The sequence below is a fragment of the Gastrolobium bilobum genome, unplaced genomic scaffold, assembly GCF_033153095.1.
Source record: "Gastrolobium bilobum isolate Gb01-03AN ecotype WA unplaced genomic scaffold, APGP_CSIRO_Gbil_v1 utg6105, whole genome shotgun sequence".
Classification (NCBI taxonomy): Eukaryota; Viridiplantae; Streptophyta; class Magnoliopsida; order Fabales; family Fabaceae; genus Gastrolobium; species Gastrolobium bilobum.
The window spans coordinates 332,019-345,514 of record NW_026899702.1 but is presented as its reverse complement, the minus strand read 5'-3'; the positions used below and the strand labels follow the sequence as shown (position 1 = coordinate 345,514).

At 34.0% G+C, this 13,496-nt stretch overlaps 2 protein-coding genes across 2 annotated transcripts; both read right to left on the bottom strand.

Annotated features, from left to right (window-relative positions):
* Nucleotides 1-1,656: 1,656 nt before the first annotated feature.
* On the bottom strand, nucleotides 1,657-3,982 carry LOC133292772 (uncharacterized). The gene is made up of 6 exons (XM_061491230.1): nucleotides 3,701-3,982; nucleotides 3,283-3,609; nucleotides 3,147-3,193; nucleotides 2,520-2,582; nucleotides 2,261-2,393; nucleotides 1,657-2,030 (listed from the first exon to the last, which is right to left on the bottom strand). The coding sequence occupies exons 1-6, from the start codon at nucleotides 3,810-3,812 to the stop codon at nucleotides 2,014-2,016; spliced, it is 699 nt and encodes a 232-aa protein (XP_061347214.1). The 5' UTR covers nucleotides 3,813-3,982; the 3' UTR covers nucleotides 1,657-2,013.
* A 1,880-nt stretch (nucleotides 3,983-5,862) lies between these two features.
* On the bottom strand, nucleotides 5,863-11,159 carry LOC133292759 (protein DAMAGED DNA-BINDING 2). Its single transcript, XM_061491214.1, has 11 exons — nucleotides 10,929-11,159; nucleotides 10,736-10,826; nucleotides 10,351-10,478; nucleotides 9,362-9,484; nucleotides 9,179-9,267; nucleotides 8,934-9,054; nucleotides 8,338-8,429; nucleotides 7,524-7,653; nucleotides 7,164-7,412; nucleotides 6,856-7,052; nucleotides 5,863-6,348 (listed from the first exon to the last, which is right to left on the bottom strand). The coding sequence occupies exons 1-11, from the start codon at nucleotides 11,157-11,159 to the stop codon at nucleotides 6,147-6,149; spliced, it is 1,653 nt and encodes a 550-aa protein (XP_061347198.1). The 3' UTR covers nucleotides 5,863-6,146.
* Nucleotides 11,160-13,496: the final 2,337 nt, after the last annotated feature.

Below are 13,496 nucleotides of genomic sequence, written 5' to 3'. Positions count from 1 at the left end.
TTAGGATTAATAAGACAATTCAAACCTTGAACTCCCAGATGCCAGGATATCATCACGTGGATGCAGCTTATTCACTGGACTGATTGTTGTGATGTTTGGATCCACGACTTCAGCTAACAATTGCCCTGTACTGATATCTATAAAATCAATGGGATGTAGGGCAGTTCCATTATAATTTTCACTAATATAATGACCTACAACAGCAAGGGACTCTGATAGATCCTGCAATTACATAAATAATATTGTTGCTAAAAATAAGAAGGAAAAAAAAAGGAAACATCAAAAAAAAAAAAAAATTCACCTTTGGATCCCATTCAGCTTTAAAGGGGGTCAAATGCAGACTGAAATCGTGACTGTGTACAATTTCTCGGCTGGGAGAGTGCATATTACCAAAGATAGAATCCCATACACGAAGGAGGTTGTATAGGCTCTCCCCTGCTTGGTTCCATACACCAAGTTTTGTCACCTTGGCATTGAGTTGTTGATTTGGGATGGCTCTCCCCCTTGAATTAGTTCCATACACCAAGTTTTGTCGGATAATCCTAATTTTGATGCATGCTTAAAAAAAGAGAAATTAAATCAAAAAAATTAGCAATCATCTTAATCTGGATCTATACTAAGCAGGATAAAGAGTCTAGTTTAATAATAGTTCAAGAAGACCAATGATGAAGATTTAAAGAGTAAGAAAATATGTTTATCATGCATACATATAATCTCGCAGACACACAGCTAAACTGACAATAAAAAAGAACTCATAAGCCTCCTTTAGAACCAATGGCTAAAGGGTATCGTGTCCGTGTCAAAGGTTTTAACCTGATTTTAAATTCATATCATATTCGTGTTAAATTTGTGTAATGTCATATTAACCCGAATTCTCACTCTATCCCTAATGCAAAAAGTCACATAATAAACATAATAATATCATTATTATTTACAAAAGGTTATAGTATAAAATTAGTCTGTAAACATTATATAATACTCTTTAATGACGCCCTGAATTTAGAATTTAGTTGATTGAGTGTTTATAGTTTTAGTTTCTATTTAAGCAGCTTTGTATAAGAACAAGTTATCATTGAACTCAAAAGTTTAATGATTTCCATGCATGCTAGTTATTTTTTACTGCATATTACTATATATATTCATTTAGGATTGCGGTACACATTTACTAAATACTAGTTATTTTACGATGTGTTTAAGAAAAGATAATATTATCTAAGGGATTTATAAACATGAAAATTGTGAAAAAGATGAGACAAGAATATGACACGGACCAATTAAATGTTTATTAAAAATTATTCAAGATGAAGTGTATCAACATAGGATCTGTGGCGCAATAGTTGCGCGTCTGACTCCAGATCAGAAGGTTGAGCGTTCCATTCACGTCAGGTTCAGTTAAACAATTTTGGCTGCTATGCTAGTATCCCTGATTTTAATTGTCCGCCTAGAAACCCTAAACCCAGCAATCTCCAGCTGCATCCCAATATGTGAAAGCTTCTCAATAAAGCTTATTACTTCATTAGAAAATTACAGTGCAAAAGGGCCTCAGCATTCACGTAATACAAATTAGTCATACTACTACAAACAATAAACAAAATACTACATTAGTCAGACAACTATGTAGCAATCCCCAGCTGCATCCCAATATGTGAAAGCCTCTCAATAAAGCTTATTACTTCATTAGAAAATTACAGTGCAAAAGGGCCTCAGCGTTCATGTAATACAAATTACTCATACTACTACAAACAATAAACAAAATACTACATTAGTCAGACAACTCTATAGCAATCTCCAGCTGCATCCCAATATGTGAAAGCTGGAAAGCCAAAATCAATACTCGCCTTTTAGTCCAATCTAATTGGCTGTCACTAACTCGTGAACTCTAAATAAAAAAAGATTAAGGGGCCACTAATCTATATGTAACCCTCATCAGTGTGATGACTGAAATGGTGTTGGTCGGTGCGCATAAATACTTTCTATCGCTTGCTTTTGGACCACAACGGATTTAGCAGGCATTCAACCCTCCTCTGACTCTGCGCATCAGAATAGATATCAGAACCAGAGAAATTTACATTATTTCATCTGGTGAAGAAGAAAAGAAAGGCACACTCATAGAGAGAGCATTAAGGTAGGTACTTGTTTCAGGGAAGCAAGCAAATGTTAGATAATAGGAGTTACCACCTCTTTTATGCAATAAGGAGAAACCACTATAATGAACATGATACCAAATAGTTTTAACTTTAACCTTAAACATTTTTCATACCATGTATGGCCTCCATGTTATGTTCCTTGTAAACACCAAGCGGTGATCCATGGACAGAGAGAAGCATCTCGCCAGGTTTCGGCAGCCTAAGTGTTTTGGGTGTCATTCCAACAGACAACCTTTGACTACTCACCTGCAAAATGCATTAAGAGCAAAATTAATCTCTTCAGCTATTTAACTTAAGAATTAAAAGCCATCTGGACATCCTTAGCAAGAAATACCACAGTTCACTAAAAACAAAAAGTAGGAAGATACGGACACCGGGAGTCTGGAGAGCTTCTTGCATTGCCAGAGTCTGAGTTTCACATGGCTCCTCCAAAACCTATATAATAGACATTTAGTCATAAAAAGAAGCGAAAACAGATCCTTTTAAATTCACGGATACTTCGGGCCATGTTACCAATAAGAATGGATGTGCAAAAGTAATGCTCCCCTTGCAAAGGTTAGAACCATTTCTGTCACAAATGCTCACATACTCTACAAAGATCATTACTAACGCTAGTTTACGAATCATTGAATCCTTATTTAATGTTAGGATTTGTGTTTTTATATAACTATTAAATCAAGCTTATATGTAATATCTTAGCCATGTTGTGTCTTATTTGTGTACCACATCATATGTATCTGCACTTCTAGCATGCATTTTCAAGTCCCATGGAAGTGATCCAAAGGTCCTTGAAAAGGGGATAAATTTTCATGTGCTACACCTACTAAAATTAGAAACACATAAAATACTTATATGCATTTATTCCATCAACTTCTTTATTTTTTAATGTAGATATGAATCAAGTATTCCTAATCTTAGCTACAGAGTATGTAAGATCGGAGCACTGAAATTTACTCTTGTATCACTAATCAAAAAGCAAAGAGAAGAAAGAGAACATACAACGTCCTTAAAACACAGATCATCAGCGCCAAGAAAGCTTGTTCTCCCTGCCACCAAAGAAGTAACATATAAAAAATAAATAAATAAATAAATCATTTTTCAAGTGTTTGCATAAGATAGATAAAGCAAATAATACCTGTATTGGTAAAATATTCAAAGCCACCTAAAGGAGGAATTGAAGCAGAGCATTCAGGATAAGCCATGGACAACTTTTGAAGCAAAGAAGCATGCACATCTCTTCCATCACCACATCTACTCCCATTTTCTTTCCATCTCGCTTCAAATTTCTTGTTCCCTTCATCATTCACAATCGAGAGGTTCGGCAGGGTTTCTTCAAAAACCTGTAACACAGGCTTCTGGAGTTGTTCCTTGTTGAAACATGACCTCAGCAATCGAAGCTCCGTCAGCAAGTGTTCAATCTCCACATCCCGAACTGCCCTAATCGCACCGATTTGTCGCTCCACTGCAACACATAAATCCAATTGAAAATTGACACAGATTTAGCAATTTAGTTTAATTCACGAAACAATAACGAAAAATCCCAAATCTATAACCTTCGATTTCGAGGTCCATGAATTGAGGTTGCTGCTGCATTTCATTTTGAGGCTCCTTGGGGTCAGGCACTGGTTCAGCTTTAGCCGTTTTCTTGGCTCTACGCTTTGGCATTTTGGCGTGGGAAAAGTGAAAAACCCTAGTCCATCGAAAGAGTAAAGCGTTGATTAACAGAAAGCGAGAGAACTGAACGGAAAATGAAGAGGGGAAAAGTCACTATGTCGCCATTCACCGGAGCTTGCAGATGAGGTTGTGAGTAAATCTGTCAAAACGAGTCAATCGGGCCCATTAAGTCCTAACTAGGGCCAAAAAGCAAACGACCCTCAATAATAAAGACCCTCACCGGGCCAAAAATTCTATAGGATAGAGCCAGCCTGCGGGTCATTCAAAAATTTAATATCTATTTTTTTTGTTAAAAAAAAAGGATCAATACAATTTGGGCAGAATTGTATATAGTTTGTTACCGTTCTTTTAATTTGTCAGAATTGTCTAGTGTTGCTACAAAAGCCCAATACCCTTCTGCAGGAAGCCATGATCACTCTACAAAAACTCAGTACCCTTCTGTAGGAAGCCATGATCAGTTTCTGCCTGAGTTTTCTACGGAATTACCTAAAACTCATTATCATTCTGCTAGAAGCCATGACCAATATTTGCCACAATAGTTAGTGCAACAAAAACTGAATACCCTTTAACTAGAAGTCACGATCATGATGGGCGACTAAAAGTACAAAATGTTATTAAAATATTGAATACAAAATGTTATTTAATAAGAAATTATTCAGCCTTTTCGTTATTAAAATATTCTTTATTAAAATATTGAGTACAAATTGTGCAAATTAAGTTTTTTAAAAAACAAGCAAATAAAAAAGATTTTAGGATATTTTGACTACCATTTTTTTTTTACTACCACTCTAATCACCATTGGATTAGAGGAAAAGTTGAATGAAGAGAGAGAAAAGAAAAATAACTTTTGATCCAATGATGATTAAAGTGGTAGTGGAGTGGTAGTAGAAAAAATTAATACTCAAAATATCCTACCTCAATAAAAAAATGGGGTTAACTTTTCTGTGGCATAGAAAGTCCCCTCTGGCTCTCTCACAAAAAAGCAATAGGTCCCATAAAAAAGGAGTGGTCCCCTACAATAAAATTAATTTCAAAAATTACACTATATACTATTGGTAATACATACTGCGTGGCAGATAAATATTTTTGCAGCAACTACAAAATGATTTTCTGATAAAAAATAGGCATTAAAAATTTTGTTTTGTTTTTTTGTAAATAAACAATTATTTCGGAGAACGGTAATTAAACAGGTCCCTTTTTTTTTTGACTGGAGGTTGGACAATTCTAGTTAATTTCTCAAATTCACAACAATTTTATGTGACACTTAATTTTTTATTTTGTTTTTGTTTTTTATGAAATGACATTTATTAATTTCTTTGTAACCCCACTAGTTTTTTGCTCTAATTCAAAGGACAAAACTGATTTGGGACACACAAGCTTCTCCAGAGGTGAAGCATACGAACTTGATATGGAATACCAATTGTGCAGAACGTTACAAGAGATGACATCCCTTATGATTTGATCCATTTGCCACTGAAATTGAATCGATCGAACCTTCACTACTCTGATATCCTTGTAACTGGCCCAATTTGGTTCGGAAGTATGATTCAATGGAAATATGAATTGACTCAAGTTAACTCTCACAGAATGGATAAACAATTCCCTGATGCATTGGATGAGATTAGAAAAAGAGAATACAGGTGTAAGATTAAGAGGCCTTGATCTTCTAAATTTTTGTTCTCATTTTAATTTAAAGAAGACATCAAACTGACCCTAATGATTAGTGATTACCAACCAAAGCCTAAAGTTCTTTTCAGTAATGGTTTTTATTTGCTTGTAACTTGAAAAACAAGTAGCTAAGAACCACTAGTCCAGTTAGTTACTTTTTTGGGGGCTGTGGAATCCCTGGTGTTGAGCTTTCATGGCCTGTAAATCAATGAATTGTTGACCAAAAAAGGGGGCTTCTATAGTTCCAAGCATTTAAACACGTTATAGATGCTAATCTGAAGCTTGAAGACTATAACTTTACAAACATTAACAAAAAGGTACAATCCAACAAAACCTGTTAGTATATCCTAATACCCTATGGAACATTGCCTTCTAATATAATACAATAGCACTACAAAAAGGGATCACATAAGTTAGCCATGCCTGCATTTGAATCTGATACAAAATCACTGCTCCAACACAAAAATACAAAATCTTCCAAGCCAAGTAAGAAAGCTTGCTATGTGATAACAGCACCCCTCCCATCCCCAAAAAACAAAATTAGGAGGGAAGCTTGCCACCTATACAGGGTTAGCAGTTGGATTGGAAAACCTTCGAAAAACTGACCAAAAAAAAAAAGTAATATATCAATACACTATGCAGAACTGACTTCATATATCAACGAGACAATTTGCTCGGAGTCTTTTTTGACTTGGACTTCTTGAGCTTGGAAATGAATCCTTCATTGTCAGATTCATCGCTATCATCACCATTCTTCTTACCACGTTTCTTCTTGGCTCCTCCGCAAATCACAAACTTCCTTTCATCCTTCTCCTCTACAGGCTCCGACTTCTCCTTCGGCTTCCATATGAACAAAGATCTGAAAAATTATGCCAGGTATGTCCAAGAACCAAATAACCAATCAGACTTATGACATCAAGGTACTATAGCTTTTTACATCCATTGTTGATGTGAAGTGCTGAATGTAACTAATAAATTAATAATTATTGTCAAAGTATTAATTTGATAGTTGTAACATTGGACAATTTGCAAAAAGCTAGTCATATATCTATCCTTGGTAGAGTCTGAACTATGTCAGAGTTGAATATGATACATTCATACATCAGTTTCATCCTTAATAATAATACTCACTGGAGGGAAATAAAATAAATGTTGTGAAAGAGCTCATTAAAGAGCACTAGTAATTTGAATTTTAAACTTAAAAGGTTTCATCATCACAGAAGGCTAAAAAGTTTGAATTTTCTCCTTAGACACAAAAAAACTAATAAGCAAAAGAATTTATGAACACATCTATTGTCATAGATAAAATGGAGAAAATCACAACTTTCATTATCTAGTGCTTTAGGATTAATAAGACAATTCAAACCTTGAACTCCCAGATGCCAGGATATCATCACGTGGATGCAGCTTATTCACTGGACTGATTGTTGTGATGTTTGGATCCATGACTTCAGCTAACAATTGCCCTGTACTGATATCTATAAAATCAATGGGATGTAGGGCAGTTCCATTATAATTTTCACTAATATAACGACCTACAACAGCAAGGGACTCTGATGGATCCTGCAATTACATAAATATTTTTTATCCTAAAAATCAGAAGGGAAAAAAAAGAAAAGGAAACATCATAAACAACTGGCACAAATTAAAAAAAAAATTAAAAAATAAAATAACCTTTGGATCCCATTCAGCTTTGAAGGGGGTCAAATGTCGACTGAAATCATGACTATGTACAATTTCTCGGCTGGGAGAGTCCATATTACCAAAGATAGAATCCCATACACGAAGACGGTTGTCCTGTGATGTAGTAAGAATTTTGTTCCCAGATAACGGAGAGAAATATGCAGAGTTAACAACACGTTTATGCTCAAGGTCATAAAGGGATGATCCAGCTTCTACTCGACGCATGTCCCAAATGCGAGCCTAAAAGACACAAACCATTACATGTTTCAAAGGCTAGTATATCCAGTGTGCAACACATGTTCAAATACCAACTAAATAACTTCAATATATGGATAAAAGGGAAGAACTCACGAAATGATCATTTCCACAAGTTAAAAGGATGTCTGGTTGAATTGGATTGCAATGGAGACCCACAACTTTGCTACGTTTTTTATGGATCAAAATTGCATCACCAGTCTTGTGGTTAGAGCGTGTGTCAACCCTTCAAATGCCACACGAGGTTACATATATTTGCTTAGCTAATTTGTTTCACAACATGGCCACAGACTAGAGGGCTACAAATTTTATTCCTTAACCAAGAAAACAAACTATAATATAAAAGTTATCTCCCTCAAAATATTTTATAATGAACAAAGTCAAGTCTTGCTGTCTGCAAATATGAAGTTCTTTAAAACCTTCAAATTAATAATGTTCTCAATAGGTTATAAGATAATAAACAGAGTGCTCTGCTAAACAAGCTCCTAACAGATGTTGTGGGCAATTACATTGCACTTTAACCATTAACTTTCACAAATGGCCATACAATGAAAATAAAATCAAGAAAAAAAAAAAGCATGTTCAAAATTTATAGCCAGTCAAATTTGATGCGGGGATAAATTCCAATTGAGAACTATATGCACACCTAGAGAGATAGTGCAAAGAAGATACCATGCACATGGAGCATTTATCTAATAATTTATCCTTTTACAGAAAAACACTTAATAGATGTGGTGACATGCCAAGAACAGTATAGCATATCAAACTAACAGTGAAGCATAAAAACTGGGTGAGCTTTCAAAGAGTGATGTGATCATTCATAACTTTGGTATGAGACACCAACTTGCATCCTTCTGTATTAAAATTAAAAACTTTCAGGAGGTAAAACAAAACCCAAGAAGTTACTTACAAGTGAAGAAAACCAAAGTTATCACCAACGAGCACAAGACCTCTCTCACAGTTAATATCCATGCCATAGAGCATTTTCCAAGTGTTTGGACCCTAACAAAAACAGCATATACAAATGAATTTTTTATTGCAAGATAAGACAAACTTTTACAAGAAACTTCAATGAATCTTCTTTGACATTTTTCTCGTTGCTACCACCACCTCAATCCCCAAAGCCAAAGCCAAATAATGGTGCAACAGATCTTTCCAATTAAAAGCCGAAAATTCAACCAGGTTGAATTGGCTTTCTCTCTCACTTCTTTCTCACAGAAGTCAACATAACCCAAGCTCCCCTATCCCAGCATCCCCCACCCAAAAAAATAAAAAAAAGGCCACCACAATCATGAAAGCAATTATAATCTTACAGCCTAACACAGCTGGAAGTGAAGGGCAGGGCAGGGCCAAAAAGAACACGTAACAGGTAGAGTATCCCAAAATACAGATATTAGAATTAAAAAATAGATCATTCCAGAGTTACCTTGGGCATATTAGTCAAAAAGTTAAAGAAACATCAATTACAAAATAAGTTAAGAAAAAACCTTAAGAGAAAAATGTTACCTGCCACCCTTCAGGGTTCAGGTTCATCAGAGCAGAAGATATTCCAGTCTCCAGGTCAGTACAACTAATGGTTCCATCTGAGGATGCAGAATAGACCATACAATCATTTGTAGGACTAAACCTACAGGTTTTCCATTTGAAAATTAACATTTAAAATTCAGGCTAAGACATACAAATAAATGCAAAGATGTAGGAAGGCAAAGGAACAATTGCAAGAAGGCCATGATTTCATGAAAACAACTTACCTCATGTTATTCAGTAAACAAGAATGTATGTTCCCATAGACTACCCTCTCATGTACTTTTTCAAAATCCCAAACTCCAAGTTGTCCTTTCTTTACGATCAAAGCAGGAAAAAAGAAATCAGTGGCTAAAAAACAAAGGCAACCTTAAAATTAAACCTAACTAATGTAATTGTACTGTAATAACCTTATCTCCAGATAACAGGATGTTATTCTTTGTGGGGTGGAACTCCAAGCATGTTACCCGTCTACTGTGATATCTGATAACAGCACAATTCACTTGGTCTGGAATCACATATTTGGGCTTGATCTATTGCAAAGAAAGGAAAAACATAAAATTTATCACAAGAAGAATCTCATAATACTAGGTTCTGTGATAAATAACTTGGAACAAAGGGAATACATAAATATAATGAAGTCATATAAAGGACTCAAAGTTCAAATGGGTCTCAATGAATCATGTAAGAATATTAAGCAACACCCAATTATTCATCTCCACAATGACAAGATTCAAAGGATCCTAAGCATAAGCAAAAAATCCATATATGCCATAATGCTAAGAATGAGTGTAGAGTATTATCAACTGATTCAAGCACATATGATTCAGTACATAGTTTCAAGATCATTAGTTGGATAAGACTAAAAGGTTATACTTTCTTGAAGTGGAAACCACTAGTGCTTAAAATGGATGACGCAAGCGTGTTAAGAAGCAAAAAAGGCATGAATTCCAATAGATGCCAGAAACAACTAAAAGGATAACCAGATTAAACTTCGCTTGTTTCAGCATAATTTTAATGTTGATTTTACAAGTGGACAAGACTGACTGACTAACTTATTTCAATAGGCCAAATTAATTTATGGTAGCTATTAACCTCACAAGCCAAGTATGGTGCCTGACATAGTAACAAACACAAAAGGACGAACTTGGTTTTCAACATCAAGCAAATTAAAAACTAAATAAACTAAAATGGGCCAAAACAAAGTTGGTTAATTTAATTTGGGATGCACAAAGCGATAATGCCATCAAACTGCTGCTTAAAACACACAAATTATTATAATACTACATAGAATCAGGTAAAAGAGTTCACAACTGCACAATAATGGAACAGAAGAAATTGAAAATTTCTTCAAAACCAAAATAAAATTAAAAAAAAAAAAAAGTTAACTTAGGCTTACTAAAGGAATGGCCGGTCTTAGCTGGCGTTCAAACACATATTCCAAAGGTTTATATGTTTTTCTGCGGGGTGCCGGAATAACTCCATGCTCAGTAGTGACCCGATGTGGGCAAGTCAAAGTGGTATGTCCTTCAATTCAAAATATTAAGTCAAAATAAATTAAATAGCTTAACAAGTTACAAACAAGCCAGAGAACAATAAAATAGGTCACAAGTATGACCATCCTAATTGATAAAATGAAGAGTAAAGCACTCTCATAGCATTTTGATTAAAAGCATCAAAAGAAAGACCCATGATGCATTTTGCAAGCAACCATGTCAGCATACCACATTCACTTGTAAAAAGAGAACACCAATACAAACAATGCCAGGAAGATCAAGAGTTACCAGGCATTTTACACAGAAAACAAGGCTTCATTGGGCAATCTATATAAGTAGCACCCTTGAATCCTGCTTCATGCCCAGGCTTCTTACACACCTACAACATCATCAACAGCAAAACCCAAAACCCATTACGACAACAGAGTTCGAACAGTGATAAAAGAAGTAACTTTTTATTTATTAGAAAAAAAAAAGTAACCTTGCAAACTTTTTTGAGAGTGATAGTGATGGGTGCTTTCCCTTTCCTGCTTGCGTCCGAACCCACTTCCAATTTCTCGGTATTCCCATTCCCAGTAACCCCATCTTCTTCTTCTTCATCATCAAGTGTTTCAGGGTCTTCTTCTTCATCATCAGATGAACTCTGTTCAGAGTCAGAATCCCTCTCGATGAGAACCTTGGGAAACGAGGTTCTTCGAATAACTGGTGCCATTTCGGGTGAAAAATAAATAAGGAGGAAGCTTTGCGGTGATGATGGACGCGGGAAATTAGAAAGCCACACACGAGGAAACAATGAGACAGGAGTGGACAAACAGGGTATAAGGACGATTTCACCACTTGTTTTGTTGGTTTTGAAGGACGCACGTCACACTAACTTAAATTACAGAAATGTCCATATTTCTTGTCGGCCATTCTGCTCCTTTCACATTGCCTGCATATTCAGCACATTACAAAGTGCTGATCACTAAATTAATCAATGATTAGTTATCGGATAATTTTTTTGTTTCAAGATCAACTCACTTGATTAAAAAAAAATTATGATATTTACAAATGGATAGGATATTGTTACTGACAACTAATATTATTATTAATGTCATTATCATGTCTTAACTGTTGATTTCTGTCAATCAACGATTATTATTTTTATAAATTAAACTCATTAATTAATTATTAATTCGCAATAAATTATAACCGTTGATTAGCAGAAATCAACGATTAAGATATGGTAATAACATTATTTGATAGTAACAATATCTTATCCCATTTATAAATAAGATAAGTTATTCTGTCTATCTTTAATTTGTCTACATTTGTCTATTTTCTCAATACCGCTAGATTATAATGTCATCAAACAGTAGAGATTTGTAAAACAAAATAAATATTTTTACCCTTTCTTTCTCCTAGTTGCCTTCTATCCTTTCTCTCTTCTCTCCCTATCAATGAAGACAGAGACATAGAAGCACATACCATCGAAATACATTGTAAGTTTGAATTGGTTTTTTTTTCACTCTATTTGTTATCAGTATAGTAAAATAGTTTTGTTGAACGTTGTTCTCACGGTTGGAAAATTTGGGATGGTGGAGTGGAGAGTGATGTGGATGGGGAGTGCTAGGCTCGACAAAGATGATGGTCGTCAAAGGGATGGGAGGAGAGAGAAATGGTGTAATATTTTTTGTAAGGTAAAAGTGTGTGTCCTTGTTATCAAAAAAAAAAAAAATGTGTGTCCTTCTAAATGACACAAATTTAAGTCCTTTTAAGAAAGAAATAGAAATAAAGAGATGGAACTCACACTTTTATATTTTTTTTGTTTTTATTTTTTTAGTGGACTCACATCTCTTTTGACTCTATCTCTCTCAAAATGACCTAAATTTATGTTTTTTAAAAGTATATACATTTTTCCCTTTTTGTAACGGGGGAGGTTATATTTATTACCAAAAAGTTTTACAATTTTTATTATTAAATTAATCACCGTTGATTTCCATCAATCTAACAATTATAATTTATTGAGAATTAATAATTAATTAATAAATGTATCCAATAAATCATAATTGTTGGATTGATAAAAATGGCAGTAATTAATTTAGTAATAAGAGTTGTAAAACTTTTTAATAATAAGTGTAACCTCCCTCCTTTGTAATAGCACATAATTTATTGTAATATTTTTTGTATTGTGTATTATTTAGATATGTTAAAATTAGGATAATCGTGATCGAATTTTCTGTTCACTCTCACAAATATTTAGCTTCGATTATGAGATTTCCCTCTTATCTTTAACCTTGAAAGGAACTTAACTTCTCCTAATTTAATTTTTTTTTTTTTTATGTTGTCCTTCTTTTAAGTTATCGGCCATATGCTTTTTCTTTTCTTTTCTTTTTTGGTGAGGTCCATATGCTTTTATTCTGAATAATTTATTTGAATGAAAAGACAAATCGTGTTTTCGTTCTTGAATTTTTGTGTATGAAAGAGAAGGAACAATAAGAAAAAAAAAATATTGGCTTAAATGGATCACGTGGCTTGTTAGGGGTCTAGACTTTAGAGTTTGCCTAACCTGCCTTCGACCTAATTTATTTTGACACGATTTTAATATAATACAAGTTTGAGCTCATCAAAAGATCTCATTAAAAATTAAGTCATAAGCTTGTTTTATAATATCTGACCTCTGAGTCTGACTTGTTTTTTTTAACAAATAATATGTTATTATTTTTAATAAAATAATATTTTGAATTGTGATGTGACTTCAATTATTATACTATTTTAACTTTTCATTAATTTAAACATACAAAAGAAACTTTTGCCATAAATAAAATAATCGCAACCTATATTTTACAGAATATAATATGTTGTTTTTTGAAGGCTTAATAGACCAAAGCAAGCCTTGTATTTTTAAAAAACAAGTCTGACCAAGTTTATAATTTATCTTGTATCATGCTAACAAGTCAAATTAGATTTGAAATATTTTACACAAGACTAACTCATTTTTAAGTTAAATCTTGACTTAGCTCGACTCATTTACATCCTTCACTAGCTAATATTCACACGTCACAATATA